The sequence below is a fragment of the Elephas maximus genome, chromosome 2 (assembly GCF_024166365.1).
Source record: "Elephas maximus indicus isolate mEleMax1 chromosome 2, mEleMax1 primary haplotype, whole genome shotgun sequence".
Classification (NCBI taxonomy): domain Eukaryota; kingdom Metazoa; phylum Chordata; class Mammalia; order Proboscidea; family Elephantidae; genus Elephas; species Elephas maximus.
Window position 1 is genome coordinate 37,368,655 of NC_064820.1, and position 27,251 is coordinate 37,395,905.

At 41.4% G+C, this 27,251-nt stretch overlaps 1 protein-coding gene across 1 annotated transcript in view; it reads right to left on the reverse strand.

Annotated features, from left to right (window-relative positions):
- MTMR12 (myotubularin related protein 12) overlaps positions 1–27,251 on the reverse strand; it is a 90,015-nt gene that overhangs the window by 14,382 nt on the left and 48,382 nt on the right. The window contains exons 4-10 of the mRNA XM_049861699.1: positions 27,056–27,128; positions 25,704–25,834; positions 24,294–24,387; positions 17,162–17,291; positions 8,727–8,802; positions 2,104–2,210; positions 1,141–1,265 (exon numbers count right to left, since the gene is read on the reverse strand). Coding sequence (XP_049717656.1) covers positions 1,141–1,265; positions 2,104–2,210; positions 8,727–8,802; positions 17,162–17,291; positions 24,294–24,387; positions 25,704–25,834; positions 27,056–27,128 — 736 coding nt within the window. The remainder of the gene's footprint in view (positions 1–1,140; positions 1,266–2,103; positions 2,211–8,726; positions 8,803–17,161; positions 17,292–24,293; positions 24,388–25,703; positions 25,835–27,055; positions 27,129–27,251) is intronic.

The following is a 27,251-nucleotide window of genomic DNA, read 5'->3' on the forward strand; positions in this document are numbered from 1 at the left end:
TCCTGATGCCGTGGAAGCAGAGGGGTGAGGCCCGAAATACACAAGTACAAGTATCCTGAACACCAGTACACAATTCCCCCTATGTATTTTGTAAAATAGAAAACCTTGAATTTTACCGACATCTAATACATTTAAAAATTACAAACTTAAATCAATGACTGCAAATCCAGGATGATTAAAACAATAGCAGCAACTGTAGAATCACAGTCCTAGGTCAGTTAGTAAAGTTAATCACTCTCTCCCTCAAATCCCTACTTCTTACAAACTTATGTTATAACACGCATCACAATGTTTTAGTTAGAGATGTACCTTTCTGTTTCCCCAGAAGAATATGAGCTTTTGGTGTCCTGTTCATCAATGCCTAGCATGGCTAGTATATACAATGGAAATTCAATAAAAGCTGGCTGAATGAATAAATGAGGAAATCCCAAATTAGGCTAAAAGGTTCACATTAGGAAAAGGTCCCGATATTGAGAAAAATTTCAGAGGGATAAGACTCATACAAGAATGAAGAGAACCAACGGGTGACTGAGCATGATGACCTAGGATTCGGGCCATAAACTGCTAACAGTGGGCAGCCCGGACAAGGACGTGGGGGTGGCTGGCATGGGCTTCTTTCAGTTTCTACTCTGCACATTTCTGATTGATTTTTTTACATTGTAAAATATATATCTGTGTGTATGTATGTACATATATATTCAATAAAAAAAATTAAGATATTTTCTCTTAGAAAAAATAAAGTCAATTCAATATGATACTAAAGAAAACAGATCATTCAGGCTTTATAAATCACTACAAACAAGTCAGTGAATACAGGTGCTGCATAGGTCAACAACTGTTAAAGAGAGAAGCCAAAATGCTCATCTGTGTGCCAGGGAAAGGAGAGAAGGGGTGGCTTTGTGTGCACTGCCTTAGGAAGGGGGCAGTGGGGTAAAGCCTGGAGAAAGATGGAGAGGTGGCGTGGCACTGTCTGTTGCCCTCGGCTACTGGACCCTCCGCTCCACACGAGCTGACCCTCATGACCATGGGTATCTGTGTACTACCACAAGGAACCCAGGGAAAAGGCACCAACTTTCACCTGATCCATGTGGCATGTCTTCCCCCATTTGACAGAAAGGTTTTGCTCAGCATTCTTCTCACCTATCAGAAATAGCTGTTTAAATTTAGAGTATGCAGTCTGGATTTCCTGCAAGGAGAGGAAGTTGCTTGACAGGTCTTCAGTTTTAACAATTTCATAGGGTGGCCTGTGGATGGTCTTGTAAATTCTAGGTATCAAAGAGTAACAAGAGATTAAAAAAGCACACATAAACTAAAAACAGTTATTTTTTCCCAAGCTTTTACTGTGTACCAAGATCTGTGTTAAGAGCTCTGTTGGTCTCCTTCCATTTAATGCTAACCATTGAGGTAACTAATATCCAAAAAACCAAACCCATTGCTGTCAAATCGATTCCAACTCATAGTGACCATATAGGACAGAGTAGAACTGACCAATAGGTCCAAAGAGCAGCAGGTAGATTCAAACTGCCAATCTTATGGTTAGCAGCCGTAGCTCTTAACCACTGCGCCACCGGGGCTCCAATGAGGTAACTAGTACAGGGCTGCTATTCCCAGTCAACACATGTGGAAACAGAGGTCCACAGGGCTTAACTGCCTGCCCAAGATTATGAAGTTTATAAACCGATAGAACTATGATTTAAATCAAGGCAATACAATTCCAGAGTCTACTTCTGGACTCACTTTTAATTAATCTACTTTTTTTTTTGGCGGGGGGGTTCAAACACTCAGAAAAGTAGAAAAGAATAGTTCAGTGACATATACCATGACCTACGTTTCAAAACTGTTAACATTATAGACATTATGTCATTCTGTCCCTAAATACTGTAACATGCATCTCTCATAACACTAGAGATGACTTTTGTAATGATTAGGTTATACTGACTCTTTTCACAGTAATTAAAAATGACTACTATAAATGGTATTTTCCTAGCACTGAGCTATCAGTAGGTAAACAGAAATGGACATACTACAAAGAACTATCCCCTGCTTCTTGCAGAGGTAGAAAAACTGAACTAAATGATGGCAAAATACAGAACTAGTACTGACCCATCCAAGAAGCTTTTTTGGATTTGTAAAATGCCATCATCTTGTTCTTTGGGCAGTGCTGACATTTTCATAAGAGCACATCCGTTGTTGTAGGACCAACACCAAATCTGCAGAGAGGAACAAATAAAGGTTTTCCAGACATAATATACACAACCTAACCAGGGACACGTAAGTTAGCATTTAAATGCATACCGGGAAATTTAAACTTCAATAAGAAATGGCTGAATGTTCCCCATTTTATTAAGCCAAGGGGTTTTTACTTGTAATGAAAAAGAAAAAACAACAAAACAAAACAGGTCTCGCTGTGGTCAGACTCAGATGTGCACCTTTGGATTTGACCTTAGTGCTGTAACCTAGAGGATGACACCACCAACAACACTATCGTTACCAGGATGGCAGCTGTCACTGCAGTGCAGCTTACTAAGTGTCAGGCATTTGACATGAAATTAACTCATTTAATTCTCACAGTCACCTTCTGAAACAAGTACAATTATTATCCCTATTCATAACAAGAAACTGAAGCCCAAAGAGACTGAATAACTTCCTCAAGATGCACAGAAAGTAAAAGCAACCTGACTCTAAAAAGGCCATGTTCTTGTCCACTGTATTGAGCTGCCACTCTTACTGTTGTTAGCTGCTGTGAGAGTCAGCCCCCAACTCACGGCGACCCCATGCACAACAGGACTGGGCTGTTCGTTGTGTTTTCACTGCCTGATTTTTCAGAAGCAGACTGCCAGGACTTTCTTCCTAGTCTTAGTCTGGAAGCTCCGCTGAAATCTGTTCAGCAAGCCTCCACTGACAGACAAGTGGTACCTGTGGTTGAGAAACACTGAGCAGGAATTGAACCTGGGTCTCCCACGTGGAAGGCGAGAACTGTACCACTAAACCACCACTGCCCCTTCTCCTGCCTCCACCTGAATGGTAAAAAGCAACCGGCACCCATCAATGGAAAAAGTTCACACTAGAGATAATGGAAAGTTGACTATTCAACATATATTGAATATAAGACTCATACGTGTGAGGCACTGCATTAGGTTGTAAGAGAACATAAAGATGACTAAGATGCTGTATCTACCCTCAGGGAGCTTATACTCTAAAAAAAGAAATAAGTTTACAAGTAGAAATGAAGGTGGAATGTGGTAAACAACAGGAGAGAATTTCAAGGAACAGCAATGGGGAAGTAAGAAGGAAGAAATCATGTGAATGACCATAAATGACAGGCTAAGGTGTTTAGGGTTTTTCTGGATACAGTCATTTTTGTTTGTTTGTTTTGCTGGAGATCAGAACAGATCTTGGGGCAAAGTAATGTGCCATGGGTGCCTGGAATGGAGGCAGCAGAAATTCTGGGTGGGGGACGGAGTACAGTTGTGGATTCTGGCCCTGCAGAAAGGCCTGGCTACGGGTTTGAGAATGGCTAAAGCCCAGCCCTTGTTCTGCTGACCAAGCCATTGGCCACGGCTCAAAGGCTCGGACTTTGAGGGGAAGGTTGCCTTTTATAATTCTTCTGTCTATCTTTTTGCCATTCATTTGCCAAGAGGGGTCATCTGCTTAGAAGCCACACACTGAACATCCTAGCCGCAGCCTGGGCTGGGAGAATAAAGACCAGCACGACAATCCAGAAGGCACTCTGCACTACGCTTAGAAAGTCAGAAAGTGGAACCTGTTTGAATTTCAGGGGAAGATGATGGTATCAGTATTGGTTATACTGGGGTGTCTAGTGCCAACAGGACATTTGTGTGGAGATATTCAGAGGCACCTAAAATGAGCATCAAAGGCTTAGGAGATGAAGGCAGGACTGGAGCTCTGGTATGGAAGCTGATGCCAGTTGAAACGGAAGAGATGACAATCTGACCCAGGGAGAAGGCTGAGAGAAGCTTTAGGAACTGCAAGGAGAAGCAACTCTGGGCCGAGCTGTACTTTCTTTGATTCACAATGAGGTGGACGTGTTAAGCAAATCAAAGGGTCATTCACTGTTCTCTTAATTCTCGTTCCAATGCCACGTCAAGCAACATGCAGAAACCAGCACACGGCTGTTAGCCGTCTGCCAAAGGCGGTGATGTTTTCAGCGCCCAAGCAGTCTTGTCTGCCTAGTCAGTGCAGCTCACTCGGACGAAGGAGATGCTCTTAACCATGACTGGGCAACAGATGCTAAGGAATTATGTGTTCTTAGTCCTTTTTATTTCCTTTTCTGGGATGGAAAGGGAAGGCCTTTATGATATTCAACCATAACTCATTTTCCATTTGGGGCACATGTAATGATAATCTCCAATCATAACTTTCTCGTCTCATCTGAGGCACTAAGTGGCAGTTCCCTTTCTATTCTCTATTTGAAACATTAAATAGACAACAAGCGTAATTCCTGGCCAGAGACAGACTCTTTCAGGAATTTAGCAAAAGGTGCACAGGTCTTCTATTGTTGCAATCTGTACAATTTCTCTCTGATAAAAGGCCACAGAGTTTTCCTACTGCTATTGACACTTACGATTTGAGTGTTTATTCTATGCCAGATCCTGGGATAAATTACATGTATATATAATCTCATAGATCAACGACTCAAACTTTTTGGTTTTAGAACCCCATCACACTCTTAAGGAGCACTGGTGGCACAGTGGTTAAGTGTTTGGCTACTAACCAAAGGTCAGTAGTTCAAACCCACCAGTCACTCCACGGGAGGAAGATGTGGCAGTCTGATTCTGTAAAGATTTTACAGCCTTGGAAACTCTATAGGGCAGTTCTACTCTGTCCTATACGGCTGCTATGAATCAGAATTGACTCGACAGCAATGGGTCACACTCCTAAAAATCATTAAGGATCCAAAAGAGCTTGTTTTTATGTGGGTTATATTTATACTATTTACCAATTAGAAACTAAAACTGAGAAACTTTAAAAGTATTAATTAAAAAGCAACAATAATAAATCAATTACATGTTAACATAAAGAATATATTCTCTAGCAAATATCTGTGAGAAAAGTGGCACTGTTTTACATTTTTGCAAATCTCTTAATATCTGATTTAAAAAAAAATAGCTTGATTATCTTATCTGCTTTAAGAAAAAAAAGCATGGAGAATAGTTTAAGTATGAGTAGGTCCAATAGGAATGAGACACAGAAAGAGGAAAAAGTTGAAGGATATAGCCAGGAAGGGGCTTATTAACGCCTAGGGAACTGAGTTACCATATTTTCTGAAAGTTTACTTAACAATATCTGATGAGACATGGTAAATAAGAGACAACTAATCTAAATCACCTGAAGCCAGGAGTTTTCAACCTGAGGTGATTTTGCCTCCTTCCACACCCCAGGGGACATCTGTCAATGTCTGGAAACAGTCTTGGTTGTCTCAACTGGAGGGAGGACTACTGGCATCTAGTGGGTAGAAGCCAGCCAGGCTGCTAAACATCCTACAATGCAGAGGACAGCCTCCCACAGCAAAGAATTATCATACCAAAATGTCAACAGCACTGACATTGAGAAACCCTGCCTTAAAGAAAACGAAACAAAAAACAGAAGTTACTGCAGTTGTTGATGTTAGGAGCCATTGAGTTGTTTCCAACCCATAGCAGCCCTACGTATGATAGAACAAAACACTGTTCGGTTCAGTGCCATCCTCACAATCATCGTTAAGATTGAGCCCACTATTGCCGCCACTGTGTCAATTCATCTCATCAAGGGTCTTCCTCTTTTTCGCTGACTCTCTATTAAGCATGACGCCCTTCTCCAGGGACTGGTCCCTCCTGATATCATGTTCCAAAGTATGTGAGACAGTCTTGCCATCCTCACATCTAATGAGCATTCTGGCTGTACATCTTACAAGACAGCTTTGTTTGTTCTTCTGGCAGTCCAAGGTATATTGAATATTTTTGCCAACACCATAATTCAAAGGTATCAATTCTTCTCCAGTCTTTCTTATTCATTGCTCAGCTTTCACATGTATATGAGGTGACTGGAAACACCATTGCTTGGGTCAGGTGCATCTTAGTCCTTAAAGTGACATCTTTGCTTTATAACACTTTAAAGAGATATTTTGCAGCAGATTTGCCCAGTGCAATGTGTTGTTAGATTTCTTGACTGCTGCTCCCATGGGCATTGACTGTGAATCTAAGTAAAGTGAAATCCTTGACAACTTTAATCTTTTCTGTTTATCATGATGTTGCTCATTGGTCCAGTTGTGAGGATTTTTGTTTCATGCTGAGGTGTAATCCATACTGAAGGCTGTAGTCTTTGATCTTCATCAGTGTTTCAAGTTCTCTTCACTTTCCGCAAGCAAGGTTGTGTCATCTGCATAATGCAAGTTGTTAGTGAGTCTTCCTCCAATCCTGATGCCCCGTCCTTCTTAATACAGTCCAGCTTCTCAGATTATTTGCTCAGCATACAGACTGAGTAAGTATGGTAAAAGGATACAACCCTGACACACACCTTTCCTGACTTTAAACCATGCAGTATCCCCTTTTCTGTTCAACCAACTTGGTCTAAGTACAGGTTCCTCATGAACACAAGTGTTCTGGAACTCCCATTCTTCACACTGTTACCCACGTTTGCTATGATCCACACAGTCAAATGCCTTTGCACAGTCAATAAAACACAGGTAAACATCTTTCTGATACTCTCTGCTTTCAGCCAGGATCCATCCAACATCAGCAGTGATCTCCCTGGTTCCACGTCCTCTTCTGAATCCGGCACAATGTGCATCTCAAGGAAAATCACTTATTTAACTGCTGAAGCTGTTTTTTTTTCATGGAATTAAAAGAATGCCTGATAGACAAACTATGGGTATTCAGCAGATATTGTCTTAAAAAAAACGAAGTGAGCTTATTACTAAAAAGAAAACAACTGACAAATTGTTGCCAATGATAAAAATTGAACTCTTATGCAAAAACTAGAATTTTGGATGACTCGTATCCACCACTGTAGCTGGACAGTTTCCTTCCCAACATTTAAAGACTCTTCTGATGAAACAGGGGTAATATTAATGAGCGATTTTATAAGCTATTATACAAGGAAATGTGTCAATATTTGGAAGATCTGTAGAACCCAGGCAACCAATGTTTTCCAAATGACCAATGCGTAATGTTACAAAATCACATATGTTTTAAGATCAAAGTTCAAGACAGACCAAGGGATTTTAATGTGACAAAGAATGAAAAGTTGATTGAAATGTTTTCAGATTCCTTATTAAAACTAACCCTTAAGACACTGTCACTTACCAATTTTTTTGTTTTGTTTTGTTTCCATCAAAGGACAATAATATTCACAATTACCTGAAAAGGCTACTAAATAGTCTCCCATTTTCCAACTACGTACAGATCTGTGTGAGGTCAGATTTCCTTCATGTACTTCAACCAAACCTAATATACCATGACAGACTGAATGCAAGAAGCAGATGTGAGAGTGTAGCTCTCTTCCATTTTCAAAAATATAAAACAATGCTTCTCTTCTATTTTTGTTTTGAAAAATATAGTTATTTTTCATAGAAATATGTTGTTTATGTTAACGTGTAACAAGTTTTATCATTTATATAGATAAATGTTTAAATTTTTTTTTCAGTTTTTATTTTTAATATGGCAAACATCAGTAGATACAACCCACATAAACAAAAGTTCTTTGACAGTCTCAGTAATTTTTAAGAGTGCAAAGAGTCCTGAAACCAAAAAGTTCGAGAACCACTGCTCTGAATCAAAGGTTGCAAACTGTGGGACATGAGCCAAGTGCAGCCCAAAGACATGTTTTTTTAAACATTTAAATCAGTTATATACATTTAGAAATCAGGAAAACTCACATAAAAATTCTTATTTCTGGCATCTCCTAAAAAAAAAAAAAAAAAAACAACAGACCATCTGGCAACACCAGGCCCATGTTCCCACGTGGCACAAACCAGCTGGCGCTGAAGAACTGCTGCCCCCAAGACCAGGTGGAGGGTCTCTGGTTCACTGCAAGGGCCACTCTGACTACTTGGCTGGCCTCCACGGGCTCCTGGGTATGTGACTGCTGCTTCAGTGTTCCTCCTCCCATATGGGAGTGACCTTTTTGGTGAACCAGCCCTGTGCATAGCACAGCATTTATCTGTAATTCTCATTCCTTACTAAATTCCCTGCAGCCTTGGCGACTCCCAACCACCAATTAGAAACTGGAGTAACTGCCAGAGTCTTGATTTCTTTGATCAGTGACACATTAAGTATGGCTCCCGTCCCATTCTCTTCTGTGAAAACTAACTATGCACTCCATGTTGTCTTTGGGAGAAAACTCGGCCACACCCCCACAAAGATTAATAGTGCAGCCAAAAGAAATCTTAAGTCCTACTACTCTTAGTTGGCTCAGCTTCAAAATGATTTAGGTGTTAAATCAGGCTTTCAACACTAGACAGATCTATAATCCTCTTAAAGCTTTTTAAAGACATCTCTGTTAAAAACTCAAGTGCATTTGTGAAAACTTTAGAACTATGTCCCAGGAAGCCTCATGTTTAAGAGGCTTCAGCACCACCTCTAGTGAGTCCCAAGGATATTTTTGGATCACTCTTGGACTGAAGACAAGCTCTTTAGTACCAAAGCCAAAGGTCTTTGAGGCAGACGATTTTGCCAGGATGGGCCAATGAGTAAAGCATGCTTCTTAAGGCTTCCATATACACTTACCGGTATGCCGTGACCCTGAAAGTGTAGAATATTCTCTTCAGGAAGAGAGACGGGAACAACGAAGTATGCTGGCAACCTAGAAGAAAGCAATGACATCAATATTTTAGTACTAGAGTTAATTCACTAAATATGAAAGCTCAACTTCAATGAGCACAAGGAAGCCAGGCAGAGTGCTATGAGAAGCTCAAAGGGACTGTCTAGCTAAGTCCGGTGTAAAGTACTCTGGCCAAGTCACCCAGGAATCTAAGTTCAAACCCTAGCTCTCTCCAATTCTGTAGAACCCTAGGTAAGTTACTGCACCTTTCCAGGTCTGTTTCTTCATCCATAAAATGAGGGGGTTAGAATAAATGATATCTAAAAGTATATATAGGAAGCCTAAAATATTGGAATGACCTTTCTCATCATACAGCAACAATATAAGCACCTATGTTGCTTTCAGTCAGACTAATATGAAAACCAGTAATTATGATGACTACTACCTAGACAATTTTATCAAGGGCTCCGACAACAATAACAAACATCTAAGTGCTTACTATGTGCCAGGTGCTGCCTTAATTACTGAACATGTCTTATTCATTTAAGCATCTCAAAAATCCTGAGGTATACACTATTATTATTTCCACTTTACAGATAAAGAAACTGAGCCACAGTGCTATGAAGTCCCTTCCTAGGTCACACAGGAACTCTGGTGGTACAGTGATTAAGAGCGTGGCTGCTAATCAAAAGGTCAGCAGTTCGAATCCACCAGCTGCTCCTTGGAAACCCTATGGATCAGTTTTACTCTGTCCTATAGGGCTGCTATGAGTCAGAATTGACTCAAGGGAAATGGATTTTTGGTTAGGTTACACACCTAGAAAGTATATCATGGAGTTGGGATGTGAACCCAAGCAGCCTGACTTCAGTTTCTACGTGAGAAGATTTAGGTCTTTAGTAACATCTGTTAAGTAGTAGGAAATGGGAAAATTAGGTTTTCAGGGTAGCAGAGATCAGAGATACATGGGGACATAATCTTTAGTCAAGGTTGCGCAATGGTTAAGCACTTGGCTGTCAACTGAAAGGTTGGCAGTTCAAACTCACCCATCTGCTCTGTGGGAGAAAGACCTGGTAATCTGCTTCTATAAAGATTACAGCCAAGGAAACCCTATGGGGAAGTGGTACTCTGTCACATGGGGTCACTAGGAGTTGGAATCAAGTCCACAGCACTCAATAACAGCATCTCTAGTCAGCAATACAGCTTTCTATTAATTAAAAAAAAAAAAAAAAAAAAAACCTACCTAGTTCTACTACTGTGGAGCAGTAAATGGCTTTCACTCAAAGAGGTAGAAATACAGTCTCATGAGAAGTAAGAAGGTGCATATGGTGTTAGAACTACAACAGAAAATAATCACATGGTGTCTGTGTGCATGATGCATATTTGAAGTAAATCTGTTAAGTATTAGGTCATGAGAAAGATGGATTGCCAGAGTTGTAGAGATGAGAACTCAAATGTGATTAAGCCGTTAGATCTAATCCATCCACAGGGGATGGAGCAACATGTTAAACACCATCATGGGATGTGGTCATCAAAATCCAGACTGCTGGGAAACTCCATCAGGCAAATCACCTGGTTTTTTTCTCACAAATTGCAAGGAAAAATGATGGAAACCTATAGGTTAAGAGACTTAAGAAACCTATCAATCCATTGTAAGATTACAATCTCATTGAATCTTGATGAAAGATAAATGGTTTTAAAAAAATTCATGAAGCAGAGGAGAAAATTTAAACACTGAATGAATATTGAAAGGTATTAAGGAATTAACATTAATTTGAAAGGTGTGCTGATGGTTATGTTCATACAGAGACCTTCATTTTTAGAGATGTATACTGAAGTATTTATGAATGGAATGTGATGATATCTAGGATTTATTTCAAAATAATCCAGGAGAGAGGAAAGTAGGTAGAGGCATAGAGAAAACAAGGTGAGCCACAAATTGTTTAGTGGCTGATGGTACAAAAGAATTCATCATATCCTCTTTTCTTCTACGCTGCTTGAAATTTTCCATTAAGAAAGCTGGACTTATTAGACACTGAGCTTCTGTTAAGGGTGATGGAAAACTCTGGAAATGGATAATGGTGATGGCTGAACAACACGATAAGCATAATTAATGTCACTGAATATTGTATACTCAGTGAAGAATGCTGCATGGCAAATGCTGTGTTATTTATATATACATATATACCACAATTAAAAAAAAAAAAAGGAACCTTCACAGTGAACTCATTTCTTTAAAAAGGAAATTCTTAAAAGTAATTAAAAAAAGAACCATCAGAATGTGATGTAAAATCAGGTTCCGGAACCACTGGCCAAAGCTAAGATACCTCAAACCATCAAAACCTTGAAGAATATTCAACTTTGGAAGTTTTCACACACCTGGAATATTTTCTTTTATGTCCACTTGAATGAATAGAGGGTAAGGTATCCTGTCAGATGTGGTCACTAAAATAAGACTCCTTTCAATCAATGGCTCTCAAGGTCAGCTGCTCATTAAAATCACATGGAGAGATTTAAAAACCACCAAGGTCCAGGCTCTAGCCCAGAACTATTAAATCAGGTGCTCTGGGATTGGGGCAAGCAGTAGCAATTTTAAAAAGATCTCCAACTAAATGGGCAGCTCCTGTCCAGAGGCAAGATGAGACTGCAAAAAGGGACAGGAGCTGCTTGAATGGACACGGGAAATCCTGGGTGGAAAGGAGGAGTGTGCTGTCACATTATAGAGAGAGCAACTAGGGTCACATAACAATGTGTGTATAGATTTTTGTATGAGAAACTAACTTGAACTGTAAACTTCCACTGAAATCACAATCAAAAAAAAAAAACCTCTCCAGGTGGTAGTCAGGATAATAACTGTTGTTCTAGAAGATTTTGCTACTCAAATATGCAGCAGCAAGCATCGTTTGAAGCTTCAAGGAAAGCCGATTCTCAGGCCTGACCCCAGACCTACTGAATCAGAACCCGCATTTTAACAAGATTCCCTAGGTGATTTACAGGCACCTTCAACTCTGACAACCAGGTCCCTAAACGGTAACTTACAAATAGGCTACTGTTCTGGTTCTCAGCTTTTACAGGAGAATCACCTGTGGAGTTGTTTAAACAAGATTCTCAGCTTCTTCCGTGGCTCATTCTATAAGGCTGGGGTAGGGCCCCATTTTTTTCTTTTAATTTGCATGTCTCCCCTTATTAGTGAGATTGATATTTTAGAATGTTGCTTAACCAGTTAGTTTCCTCTTACAGTCTTTCACAGAAGAAAAAAAGATGCCAGAATCAAATGTATTAGCAAATTTACCATCCAGTCGCTCAACAGAGGAAGTTGTACAGAGATAAACAGCACTCAGCTAATGAGGGAGGTTTAAGACATATTCTCCTGTCCCTATTAATTCTAGGTAGAGCCTGTGGAGTCTCTATCATGAGATTCCCAAATCAGAGAAAGAATGAATCTTAGCCCCAAGGAACGCAGTTATTTCAGCTATTAGGATGAGTTCAGAACACACCGTCAACAGTCTCTCCAAATACAGAATGACTTTATTCACAGAAAGTTGTATGATTCACAGAAAGTTGTATGATCTGCTCATGCATAACCTTAGATAGGGTGATGAAAGCCCCAGAGCCCTAACACTACAAGAGCAATATGTCTTTCTGTGCCAGTATCATTTCATAGGTTCCCATGTTAAACACACCCTTGCTGTTGTTGTTAAGCTGATGTGGAGTTGGACCCCAACTCATGGGGACTGTCTTAGTCATCTAGTGCTGCTATAACAGAAATACCACAAGTGGGTGCCTTTAACAAAGAGAAATTTATTTTCTCACAGTCTAGCAGGCTAGATGTCCAAATTCAGGTCATCAGCTCCAGGGGAAGGTTCACTCTCTGTCAGCGCTGCAGGAAGGTCCTTCTCATCAATCTTCCACTAGACTAGGAGCTTCTCCACGCACGAACCCCAGTTCCAAAGGACATGCTCTGTTCGCAGCACTGCTTGCTTGGTGGTATGAGGTCCCCGTCTCTCTACTGGCTTCTCTCTTTTATATCTCAAAAGAGATTGGCTTAAGACGCTATCTAACCAATATAACTGCCACTAATCCATCTCATTACGTCATAGCGATAGGATTTACAACACAGAGGGAAATCACGTAAGATGACAAAATGGTAGGCAATCACACGCTACCGGGAATCAGGACCCAGCCAAGTTGACACAATTCTACCCACGACAGGGGCCCATGTACAACAGAAAGAAACGCCGCCAAGTCCCATGCCGTCCTCATGACCGGCTGTAGACTGGACCACTGGGATCCGTTTGCTGTTCACTGGCTGATTCTCAGGAGTAGATTGTCAGGCCTTTCTTCCTAGTCCATCTTAGTCTGGAAGTTCCAGTGAAACCTGTTCAGCATTATAGCCACACACAAGCCTCCACTGGCAGATGGGTGGTGGCTGCTCATGAGGAACACAGGCTGGAAACTGCCACACAGAAGGGCAAGAATTCAATCACTGAACCACCACTGCCCTCAGGCACACCCTACAGGGCTGTGCACCTTCCTGGTTTCTTACTCTTATCCAACCTGCCTACAGCCCCTTCTAACTACTGATGGGGCATTCATTTTTCATTCTTTCTCCTGTTTGTTGAGCACCTGTTATAGGCCAGGGACATGCTTAGTATGGAGGATATAAAGATGGGCAAAAACAGAGTGTTCTTGCCTTCGCAGAGCTGATAGGTTGAGGAAACAAACAGTAACCAAACGAAACACAAATCGATACACAATTGCAGGAAGTGCTACGAAGAGAAGGCACACAGCGCAACAACTTATCACAAGGAGACTGATCTCATCTTGGGAATGCTCCTGAAGGAAGGGACACCTGAACTACCTCCAAAAGATGAAGGCCAATTAACTACATGGGCAGCCAGAGGCAAAATGAGCACCCCAGAGAGGAGACAGCCCAGGCAAGGCCTATCCAGGGAGGTCAGTATGGCTAGAGAGCTGTGATACAAAGTTGGAGACTTAGGCAGAAGGCAAACCATGAAGTGCCATGTAGTGCCCCTAAGGGTTTTGTCCTTTGTACCAAGAACAATCAATGGGAAGCCACTGAAGCAGAGGCTAACAAGATCTGATACATACTGGCAGCGGCTCACTCTGGCTGCTGTGTACAAACTGTATGCTCCAGGGACTACAGTGAGCAGAGGAGACCATTCAGGCAGCTACCATAGTAGTCCTGGTGAGAAATAAAGCACAGCTTTCCTTGTATCATCGCCAAGGAAAAGAAAAGTGGGGGTGGGGAAGGGCGACTGGAGCAGTCAAAGAAGTGTGTGTCTGCACTGAGTGTTCCAGCATCAAAGCTTTGCTGAAGCTCCATTCTCCCCATTTACCATTAGTTAATAAAATCTTTCCCCTCTGCCTTCTCTATCAGGTATATTTTTGAGGCATTTGAGGCCTATGCACATACCAACTAATTTAATCAGTATGTGACAGAACTTTTTTTTAATTGTGGTAAACGTATAGGTGTCAAAACATCTGCCATTTCAACAATCTTCTCATGTCCAGTTCAGTGACATTAACTATGTTCATCACGTTGTCCTACCATCACCTCTCCCGAGTTTTTCCATCACCTCAACAGGAGCTCAGTGTGTGACAGGACTTTAGAAAACAATTCTGGGAATGAAGATGCCTTATATCAGTATCAACATTACATTACAAACTATCACTTTCTAAACAAAAAAAAAAACACCCAAACCAGTTGCCATACAGTCAATTCCAACTCATGGCGACCCCATGTGTTTCAGTTTTCAATGGCTATGATCTTTGGAAGTAGACTGCTAGGCCTTTCTTCCGAGGCACCTCTGGGTGGTTTTAGACCGCAAACCTTCCAATTAATAGCCAAATGCTTAACTGTCTGTACCACTCAAGGATCCCGTCACCTCCTAAACAAACAAAAAAAATTCATTACCATGCAGTCAATTCCAACTTATAGAGACCCTATAGGACAGAGCAGAACTGCCCCATAGGATTTTCTAGGCTGTATTGGTTAAGAACTACGGCTGCTAACCAGAAGGTCAGCAGTTCGAATCCACCAGCCTGTCCTTGGAAACTGTATGGGGCAGTTCTACTCTGTCCTGTATGGTCGCTATGAGTTGGGATCCACTCAACGGCAATGGGTTTGGTTCTTTTTTTTTTTTTATTCTTTACGGAAGCAGACCGACACATATTTCTCCTGAGGAGCAGGTGGTGGGTTTGAACTGCCAACCTTTCAGTCAGCAGCCGAGTGCTTAACCACTGAACCACCAGGGCTCCTTCATCACCTCCTAGATGCAGGGATTTCCAACCTCTTTATGAACAAGAGCTAGCTTTCCCCTTCAAGCTTTACAACTGGGAAAGAAGGGAGGAGCAAGGTGGGGGTAAGGGAGTGATATAACAATTGCCCCACAGGCCCCTTCCCACTGTCCTCCTAGCTCACACTGAGACAGGGGGGTTAACCTTGTAAATGAGTGAGGCTGATCAGAATCAAGGCTCATCAGCTGAAGAAGCCCATCAGAAACATGAAACTATTATGGAGGGCCGTAGTGAACACGCTCCAAAATGAAAAGATTCATATCTCTAAAAAACCCACTATGCAGAGTCATTCTTTAAAAATACAGGTCAGATCAGTTCATACTTCTGCTCAAACTCCCTTCGCTGAACAGAGTCGAGACTATGAATCCTTAGGAAAGCCATTACAACCCAGCACCTCCCCCCTTTCCCTCTCCTCCTCCAGCCCCAGGGCTCCTCCATGTTTCTCCCACAAGCCAGACAAGATTCCACCTTAGGGCCTGGCCTTTACTACACTTTCCGCCAGGAATGGTCTGCCCCCAGGTGTCTTCACATTTAACCCTTCAGTTTCCTTGGGTCTTTGCTCAAAGGTCACCTGCTCAGTGAGGCCTTCCTGACCAACCCCTGCACCAACACCTCCAGCACTCTCTATTCCCATACCTGATTGGTTTTTCTCTACAGCATGTACCGGAGCCCTGGCGGTGCAGTGGTTAAGAGCGCTGCTGCTAATCTGAAGGTCTGCAGTTTTTTGTTTTTGTATAGCATGTATTACCTGTTAATGCACTATATCCTACTTATTCTGCTCTCATCATTTTCCCCCCACTAAAATGAAAGCTCCATGAGGGCAGGGTATTCAGGGTCTCTTTACTTCTATATCTCCAGTAGCTAGGATATTGCCTAGCACATAGTAGGCACTCAAAATTTTTTGTTGAATGAATAAATGAAATGCTCAATGAAAAGAAAAATGTGTATATAAATTTAGAAATGCCTCTGAAGTTTTACACTTGGATTACAGATACAATACTGACAAAAAAAGAAAAAAAGACAAATTGAGTTTTGAGTATTTTAAGGAATACTTTAAGTGTTAGCGTTGATGGGGAGATACTGGAACTCATATACACTGCTGGTGGGAATGTAAACTGGTGCAGTTTGGCAGGTCCTCAAAAAGTTAAACACAGAGTTACCATACCAAAAAAATCAAACCTCTTGCTGGTGAGTTGATTCCGATTCATAGCAACCCTATAGGACAGAGGAAAACTGTCTCATAGATTTTCCAAGGAGCGCCTGGTGGATTTGAACTTCTGACCCTTTGGTTAATAGCTGAAGCACTTAATCACTATGCCACCAGGGTTCCCAGAGTTACCATATGACCTAGTAATTCCACTCCTATGTTACATGCCCGAGAGAAATGAAAACATAAGCCCACATAAAAACTTGTACAGAAGTGTTCATAGCAGCATTATTCATAAGAGCCAAGAAGTGAAAACCACCCAAACACCCATCAATTGATAAACTGATAAATAAAATGTGATATATCCATACAATGAAATATTACTTGGCAATGAAAATGAGTAAAGCTCTGATACATGCTACAACATGATGAACCTTGAGAACACTATGCTAAGTGAACGAAGTCAGTCATAAAAGCCTACATATGAGTCCACTTATATGAAACGTCCTGAACAGGCAAATCTATAGAGACAGAAGTGAATCAGTAGTTGCCTAGGGCTGAAGGGGATGGGAGGTTGGGAAGAAATGATTAGTGACTGCTAACTGGAAACCCTGGTGGTATAGTGGTTAAGTGCTACGCCTGTTGCTAACCAAAAGGTCAACAGTTCAAATCCACCAGGCACTCCTTGGAAACTCTATGAGGCAGTTCTACTCTGTTCTATAGGGTTGCTATGAGTTGGAATTGACTCAACAGCAACGGGTTAATAGGTATGAGGTTTCTTTTTGGGATAATGAAAATCTTCTAAAATTGACTGTGATAATAGTTGTACAACTCTGTGAACATACTATGAAACACTGTAAACTGAGTGGACTATATGGCATGTGAATTGTATCTCGATAAAGCTGTTTAGCAAAAAGCACAGCACTGAAAGCTTACCTTTCACAGACTCTATAATCTTTGTTGACACTCACTGCTTTGTACTTCATGCTGCCTTTGGTCCGCTCCAACTCCCAACACCAGTCCTTAAGTGTGTCAAACATTACAGTATGATTCTTGGGATCTGTGGCTAACAAAACAGAATTAAAGACAATAAAATATTTTCTTGCAGTACTAATATTTTAATTATGTGAAGGTTGATTCTTAGGCCCCGGTTTCTGTCACTAAGCAAATTTTTATCCAAGCAGAATGAATTCACTGCTTACTCCTGTGTTTTTTTTATTTATTTTTTAATTAACCCAAAATTATGAAGGCTCTGTCTTTTTATACTGTAGGAAAGCAGCTATCCTTGCTCCATTCCTTGCAAAAGGAATTTATAGCTTCATTCTCAGTCATCTGACCATGAGATAATTTATGTAACACAGAAAAGGTCCTGTGAAGCACTAAAAGACAGCTTGGCACAAACGTTAAAATAATAAAATATTTTTAGCCCTGCCAGTATGTGCATAAGCCAGCACATTTATCTGAAGAGCATGCCACGTTCTTAAATGTAAATGCTCTTTCAATTTGAAAATGCACTGCCAACCAAAAGGGATTTTCCAGTGTGACACCTGGCTGCTAAGGGTCATAAATAAATCAGACAGCCTTGGTGAGGGTCAGCATGCCATGGGCTGCAGTGTGGTGATGGGCACTCTTGTGCCTAACACAGCCTGGCCACTACCTACGTGGAGAAAATTCTTCTGTGGCCCAGATATGCCTGCTAGAGGTGACACATGCCAAAACAGTCTCGGATATTTACACAAACTCTTTCACAAATCGGTTAGTTCAAGCCTTTTGCACATCTAAAATACCAAGTGTCTGGAAAAAGCAAAGTGTTTGATAAAACTCCCACCTGCTCCATTTAGTAAAACCAGATCATAGCACAAATGATAATAATAGGAATAATGATGATAACAGTAGTTAATACTTATAAGGAGCCCTGGTGGCACAGTGGTTAAGAGCCTGGCTGCTAACCAAAAGGCTGGCAGTTTGAATTCACCAGCCGCTCCTTGGAAACCCTGTGTGGTGGCAGTTCTACTCTGTCCTATAGGATCGCTCTGAGTCGGAACCAACTCGACGGCAAAGAACAACATCGCTTATAAAGCACTTACTATGTGCCAGTCACTGTTCTAATCATATTACATTTTATTGACTCAATCCTCAAAACCCCATATAGGGTAAAGTAATATTATTTTCTCCATTTTACAGATGTGACACAGAAAGGCTAAGTAATTTGCCCAAGGTTACAGGGCCAATCAACGGCAGAAGTGGAATTCAAACAGAGGAAGCTATACATGAAATTTCCACAAAGTACTAAAAGCAAAAAAAAAAAAAAAATTCCCCATGGACATAAATGAGAACCACTTCCCTAGGAATACAAGCAGGCCCTTCCCTAGAATGCGATGGCATAAGGATTTAGAACCTTTCAGCCAAAACACATTTGTGGACTATCAAGCCAGGGAATAAAAGATGTTCTGATTGCAAAGAACCCACCTCTACAAACCCCTACTCGATGAAAAGGCTAACTGGTCAATTAGCATCTATCAGTTATAATCTTTCCTTCTCAAAAAATTTGGAGGTTGGAAGGAAAACAGGATAGGAAAGATGGATTTAAAATAGAACAAGAGATGCTGGGCCTTCTGGCACAAAAAGCCACCACGAAGTAATACAACTGCCAGGGTCAGTCAAGGTAAGGGCTTTGGCACACTAATCAACATATTTTGGCCAACAGAGAAATAGTCCTTCACTGGGTCCAAACCAGGATTCAGGATATCAGTAAAGAGGTAGAATTTCTAAAAATACAGCAGAATTACTCAAACATAAACCCAAAAAATATTTATATGAATTACAGTGATCAACAAAGAAGTCCTCTTTGTATATCTCGTATCGCGACAACCTGTAAACCAGCACCCAGTTAATCAGCATTTGCACACACAGCTTCAACAAAAGATCTCAGTCATTCACAAAGATGAACTTGCTGAATTAAGAAACACATTTTACGTTGAACTAAAGCTCAACATTAGTGCTAAGTGTATTTTATGTCAATGTAATTCTCTGAATACAATGCATCCTGAACAACCGTTATACTCTCTATTAAGGAGCCCTGGTGGCTCAGCATTCAAGCACTCAGCTGCTAATCGAAAGGTCAGTGGTTCAAACCCTGCAGCCGCTCAGGAGAAAAGGTATGGCAATCTGCTTCCATAAAGACTACAGCCAAGGAAACCCTATGGGGCAGTTCTACTCTGTCACATGGGGTCACCGTGAGTCGGAATCAACTTCACGGAGCACACAACATTAACCATGTAACAACACTAACAACAACGACAAAAAAAACAACATACACTCTATTAATTAACCAGAACACCTCACTCCATAACAAAAGCTAACTCAAATAGATCAAGGGTTTTTACAACTGGATTAAATCTTTAGAATACTCCAGCTCAAGCCCCTTACTTTACCGACTAAGAAACTGAGGCCTAGAAAGACTGATTTGTCCCTGCAGCTATGGCCCACTTCTCGCTTTTGCTTTCTCTTTCCAGTCTTCCACACGAAACTTCTCGAAAGCAGAAAGCAGAGTCTACGTAAATTGCTTCTACTTCTTTAGTTTCCATTTACTTCTCCACTCACTTCAATCTGATTGGCCTCCCACCAGTCTCCAAGTCTGCTGAAATGGGTCTTGCTAAAGTTATAAATGATTTCCTAACTGCCATGTCCAATGGTCGCCACTAAATTCTTATCTCCTTTTATTTGCCGGCTGTGACTCAGCTGAACGCCCCCTCCTTCTCGAACACAGTTTCTTCCTTCCTGGCTTTCCTCCTATGTCTCTGGACACCTTGGGGCTCGCTATCTCTGCCTGTCCCTGAAATGTGTGTGCTCCCTCTCAGTCTACATACTCTTCCTTGGCAACTGCATGAACCACTGCATTTCTTATTATTAATGCTAGAGGTTAATTACCGGGATTTACCCAAGATTTACACGAATTATTTGTTTTCTCCTGGCTTAATTATCTCCTGAAAAATTTCAAAGATCTTATTTCACCATACTAAAGGGAGGGAGGAAACCCTGGTGGTGTAGTGGTTAAGTGCTATGGCTGCTAACCAAAGGGTCGGCAGTTCGAATCCGCCAGGCGCTCCTTGGCATCTCTGTGGGGCAGTTCTACCCTGACATATAGGGTCACTAGGAGTCCAAATCGGCTCGACGGCACTGGGTTTGGTTTTGAAAGGGAGAGAAATAACTAATAACTGAAATGACATCCTTAAGCTGTAATAGTTTCTAGATCTATAGAAACTAGCTGATGGTTTCTAGATCATATAACAACTGCGCCTCTACCTGTACACTGGGGTTCTTCTAATTCTTTCGTTCTTGGCCCAGGCTGCCTACTGGACCTGTGCATATTTCACAAATACCTCAAACTCAGTATGTTCAAAATGGAACTCCGTAGCTTCCCTCTGCTTCCCAAGCTGCTGTTTCTAATTTCTGAGTAAATGGTACCATCATCAATCCAATAAACCAAACCAAAAGTTTGGAACTCATCTTTAAATTCTTCATCTCTTTATAAAATGTTTTCAAAACCACAAAATTAACACATGGTACTACCTGCTCTCTTTCTCCAATTCTCTCAATTCTACCTCCTAAATCCTGACTCTGCCTTTTCTCTTTTCTCTGTTATCTGAGGCCCTGAGTCATCTCTTCTCCCATTACTGAGGCTGCCTCTTACTGAGCTCACTGCTATTTTATAAAGTACTTTGTCTCTTAGCTTTTCAAGAGCGCCATCGCTTTAGTGTGGTGTGGTACAGTGAATTACTTAATATGGCCCTTCTACCCAGAGTCTTTGTAGCTCCCACCAAATGCCTGGGTGAGGGCTATGTAAATGAGGTGCTTATGGCCCACCAAAAGGGTTGGATAGCTTACTAATGAGGTAAAAAAGGTGCATGGAACCCTTGTGGGGGTAGGACCCTGCAAATATGGTGTACAGAACCTTAATGAGGGGACTGCTCAGTTTTGCCATCTGCTAGGTTTAAAAGAGCAGTCAATCCCAGAGCAGAGGGGGACCTACTACCACCAAGGAAGAAGAACTAGGAGTGAAGCGTGTCCACTGGACCTGGGATCCCTGTGCTGAGACCTCCTAGACCCAGGAGACAGAGAAAGAGAGAGCTTTAACACCAGAGACAGTGAGAGATGGCAAGAAGCAGTGGCAGAAAGATGGCAGCAGAGGCAGCTTAATCAGGAGACCAGCATGAAAAAGTGTGGTGGGCTTCCTGGCCCACAGAACAAGGCGATTACATGGGTGTACCTACCCACAGAGCGAGAAAGTTGATGGCCTTCGGGCAGGAGGCTTCCTGGTGGTGCAGGGTGCCTCAGTGTACTTATCAGCAGAGCTAAAAGAGTAACACTTGCCCGAGCAGGGCAGAGGCCGAAGGGCCAGAGAGAGGCGTGTCTGTGGGCACAGCTGACAAAGGCTGTCCTGATGGAAATATCGTATCCTAAGCGTTCCTGAACTCTATGGGGCAGCTCTACTCTGTCCTAAGCTTTCCTGAACCTGAATTGTAACTTGTTACTATAAACCCCATAATCATGAGTATTGTCTGTGAATTATGTATGGCCATTGCAACGAATTATCAAACTTAACAGAGAAGTAGAGTGCCGTGGGAGGGATGGTTGGTTTCAGAATTGGTAAAAAGGTTGGAGGATGGAGGCACGTCTGACTTCTGCCTCACAGGAATTTGCCTTGGGCTGTTGATCTTGATTCTCCTCCCCCCTTGTGAAGTCAGAGCAGGTCAGACACCCTGCCACACCATTTTTACATGTGGCAAAAAGGCTTTCATTATCTGATCCTACCTACCTCTCCAGGCTCACCTCTATGATTTCCCTCCCGTATTTTCCCTGTTGCCTAAAACCCAAAACGAAACCTGCTGCCGTTGAGTTGATTCCGACTCGTAGTGACCCTATAGGACAGAGCAGAACTGCCCTGTAGGGTTTTCAAGGAGCGGCTGGTGGATTTGAACTGCTGACCTTTTGGTTAGCAGCCACAGCTCTTAACCACTGTGCCACCAGGGCTTCCCCTGTTGCCTAGCCATACTAAACTATTAACTATCATTTAATGACTATACACTGTATGTCATGTATTTAACAATTTAAAATTCTCACAACACTTCAAGGTAAGCATTAATGTTACTGTTTTAAAAACAGAAGAATGGAGGTCCCAACAATAAGTGTCATCCTCAGGACTACACAGTTAGTAAGCAGCTGGGCAAGGATCTGAGCTTGGGTGAGACAGATTCCTGGGCGGTACAAACAGTTAACACACTCAGCTGCTTACCCAAAGGCTGAAAGTTCGAGCCCACTCAGAGGTACCTTGGAAGAAAACCCCGGCAATCTACTTCCAAAAAATCAAACTGACTCAAGAGCAGCTGGTTTTTTTTTTTTGGAGACAGACCCCAAAACCCATACTTATTCTACTAAATTGCCACAGTTCCCAAACTGTAACATGCTCTTTTGAGGTATCTGTATCTTTGTACACGCCAGTCCCTCTGCCTAAAATGCTCTCACATCCTTCCACTATCAGTTGAAGTGTACAGGCACAATCTTCTCCCTCTGGTAGTCCTCCCTCCCCCGGCATGGTCAGCCACTTCCTCCTTTCTGCTCCCATGGCCCCTTCCATCAGAAGACATTTCACTCAGGTGCCTTTCCTATTTTAACTTTATACTCCTTGAGGACAGGGGTTAAGTCCTGTAAGCCTCCGTATCTTCACAGTGCCTAAAGGAGCAGTTAGTAACAAAGTAACTCTACATTTCAGAAAGTCTTATCTACATGTGACATTTCCCTGACAACAAGCACAGGGCACACAGAATCACTAAACATCAAATTAATGTTAAGAGTAATGGGCAGAGCAAATGAACACACTCGGGGACAAGCAAGACAGGGAGAGAACCAGAGAAGGGAGAAGACGGGCATATGTGAAAACACAGTACAATGCTAAGTTTTACCAATAGCTAATTTTTTTTCTTTAATTCAGATGATCAAGATTTCTTAAATGATTTCTCCTTTTTTTGGTAAACTGAATGGGAAACACTTGCAAATTTAAGTTTTCTCTTACTAAACTAGTTTCCTGATGTGCTTTCTTATGTACAACTGTTTCATTTCCCCCAAAGTATTTGCTATAAAGCTTGCACTGGTTGTTTACAAACTTTCTAGAATGCAAGACATCCTCCAGAGCTTTAAGAAATGAAATCAAGTGTATTTAAGTAGAAAAAGGAATTCAGGTACAACAGAGCTCTTTTAAACTTGTTTCAAACTTTATTTTAAATTTGTCTCAATGTTGTTATGCTACAGTCTTATATTCCCAGTTATAATATGTTGATTTTATCTTTCCTAAGAAGCAAATATACAAACAACCCCTCACAAAAAGCAAACAAACCTAAAGGACAGAGTTAAAGCAGCAAAGATCACAGGGAAAAAAAAAAAACGACAGAAAGATTCCGAACCACCCAAGCAAGAGGTGACCAATTGCTAGAGGAGAGGAAAAACAAAAACAGAAACCCATGAATGGGTTTTCTCCCACGAATTTCAGGGAGGAATGGGAAGGGTCCTACCTACCCTCAACTTAAAACCCAGGTAGAAACTATCTAAATGCCTATCAACAGATGAATGGATAAACAAAATGTGCTACGTATACAATGAAATACTACTCAGCCATAAAGAGAAACCAAGTCCTGATACAAGCTACTACACGGATGAACCTTGGAAACATGCTGAGTGAACTAACTCAGTCACAAAAGAATAAGTATCATATGATCCCACTTACAAGAAGTATCTAGAACAAGCAAATGTACACAGACCAAAGTTTTTTAGTGGCTATCAGGGGTGGGAGGAAGGAGGAAAGACGGAGTCATTGCTTAAGACAGACTGAGTTTGTGTTAATGGTGGTGGAATAATTCGGAAATGGATAGTGGTGATAGTTATGCAACATGATGAACATAATATCTATGAGCTGTCCATGTAAAAACTGCTGAATTGGCAAATGTTTTCATATATATATATTTCTACCACAATAAAACAATAAAAGAAAAGTTAAAACCCAGAAGACACTTACCCGTACTGTTTCGTGCCGCAGTTGCATAGGAAAACAGAAACAATCGTTTAAGCAGTTTAGGAGCCTGGGTGTGATGAATTATGCCACTGACAATCTAGAAAAGAGTCAATCATTGTGAAGTTATTAACTGAGCCCTGAGGACTTGATTCAGTAAAAGAGACAAGAGCAAAGTTGTCTATGCTTTCAGCCATGCCAAAGTGACTCCTAACAACAACGTGGCTCCTATGGACAACAGGCTATCTCTTGCTGGGGTCTGCCTATAGCTATCTTGGGATAAGGCTAAATAAAGAGAATGCTAACCATTTTGTCAGGTTTTCTAAGAGCTTTGAATTTCTAGGGAAATTAAAAAAAAGTAATCTGATTTCTCAGACAAGGTGGTAAAAAACGTAATAGCTTTAAGTCAGATGCTCCAAAAATCTGGCATGTCAAAGACTTATGGCCAGTATCAGATAATAACCAAGACACTTAACTATCCTGTTCCACTTGTTTTGGCCTTTAGAACCTTCTTCCAGACAATAAGGAAAAGAAATCAACCTATTGTGCTTTCTGTTTGAACCTCCAAACAAAAGCACGTTCGGACAGATGACTATACCCATCATTTAAAATGAAGTTTCTGGCTTCTCAGGGAATTTTCCCTGAAATTCAGAATAGATACCAGAGTCATGTTTATAATTCTAACTGGACTACCATACTACATCAAAGAAAATTAGGAGTTACTTGTAAGTGTGCAAAGCTCTCTGTAACCAAAGACAACATATATGGACTGGCCTCTTGCTATGTTTCCCCTGATGTATTTAGCATGACACCAGCATGCTAGTATCTTTGATAGGAGAAACCTCGGAAGTTACAACGAACATCCCACTGGTACAGGCACTTTCTGAGTTCACCCAGTTGGACATCTCAGTTTGCTTTGGCATCAGGAGATTAAGTTTATGTGGTCTCCCAAAGCACAGGCCTCACTGGATGATTCAGCTTTGCTCATCTGACCTGTATACCTCCTCGCACACAACCACTACTTCCAGCTGTAAACTCTTTTATTCACTGGACTTTGGGGTAACTACACTGTCTTTTGGAGAGGCTGTCCGAAGTGGAAGAAGAGTGTTACCTGCAGATGTTCCCCTTCTCCTACAACTGTATCCTGACTCTGGTTACCACTTCCCACTCTTTAGCAGCTCTGAGAATAAAAATACTATGGATTGAAGGATTAAAGGTACCACGTGCTCAGCTAACACACAGGCATCATTCACCAAACTACCTCTACCTCTCATGTTCTAACGAAGGCACAGGGGATTATAACCAACTTTAACTTTACAGCAGTGAAGTTTCCTCTCAACCTTCGTGTAATACAAGCAGAAGCTAGAGTTAGTGTCTGATGGGAAATAAAACCTGAAAACATATTCAATTAGTTACCCTTTTGACTTCCTCTTCCTTTGTGTACCTCAGACAAAAGTGGAATACCCGGAGGTCTTTGCAATGGATGATGAGTTTCTCGGGATATTTCTTCAGTTGTCCAAAGAGAGTTTTTTTTTTCTCATCAAACACTGCAGATCAATGAGGAAATCAGGAAGGGAAATTATAAGGCAATTTTAAGTTAATGCTAAAGAAACAAGGCTGACTACTAACTTCTGAATTCTAAAGATACCTCTCAAAAGTGAGAGGAAAGGTACTGTCTACCTCCAAATTACCATCAGCAGGAATCCAGTCCCACCTGGCAGGGGCCTGGGCTCTCTAAGAGCAAGTTTGGGTTCTTCAGGCCTTTGGAGTAGGCACAAGCCCAAAACGGACTGGTGGCATTGGCAGAACTGATTCCACTGACAGGAAACCGTGATTACAAAAGATGGAAGGAGATCACCAGGGACATGCTTTCTTTGGACAGTCAGCTCCTGGGCTTATAGCTAGGTCCCCTTCTGAATTTGGAAACACTCAGCACCTGCTAGCGTTAAGAACATCATAAATGGCTACCAAACAATTTCTGAAAAAGCCCTAGATACAAAAATAGAGAAGTGGAGTAGAGAGGCTTGGCAGGAGAGGTGTACTTATTGAGCAGAAAAGATAACCTGATGCAATACAACAGGACTTTATTAGATTAGCCTTTGAAGTAAAACCTATACAGCTAACTGAGAGCAAAAGTATAATCAACATCTAACACATAATGGCATTGTGCAGTACTTGACAGAACAGGCTCTAAGTTCAAGTCTGAGCTCCCCAAACTAAGTGACTCCAAAACAAGTCACTTCACAATTTTCTCATCTATAAAACTGATTTAAACAAGATAATATATATAATTTTTTTTTTTTTTTTTTTGGTGAACTATAAGGGACAGAAAACCCTGGTGGTGTACTGGTTAACTGCTACAGCTGCTAACCAAAGGGTCGGCAGTTTGAATCCGCCAGGTGCTCCTTGGAAATTCTATGGGGCAGTTCTACTCTGTCCTACAGGGTCGCTATGAGGCAGAATTGACTCGACAGCAGCGGGTTTATAGGGACTAGGGAGTACCTGGGTGGTACAAACAGTTAATGCACTTGGCTGTTAACCAAATGACTGGAGGTTCAAGCCTACCCAGAGGTGCCTCAGAAAAAAGCCCTGGCAATCTACTTCTGAAAAATCAGCCAATGAAAACCCTAGGGAGCACAGTCCTACTATGATATACCTGGAGTCACCACGAGTGTGAACTGATTTGAAAGCAATTGGTTTAATAATGGACCATAAAAATATCACCACTGTTATCAGATATACTTCCCCAGGGAAGAAAAGAAACTTACCTCCATAAATTTGATCAACACAGTGGAGTGTGATGTCATTTTCTCCTATAACCTTATTCTTAAACTGAATATCCTATAAGATTCAAAAAGAAAACAACTGTAACTCCTTTCTATGCCCCGTTAGATATTTATAAACAGAGCACTAACTCTCCACTTACACATTAAGGAAAATGGGGAAACGCAGTCCTATCCCTGA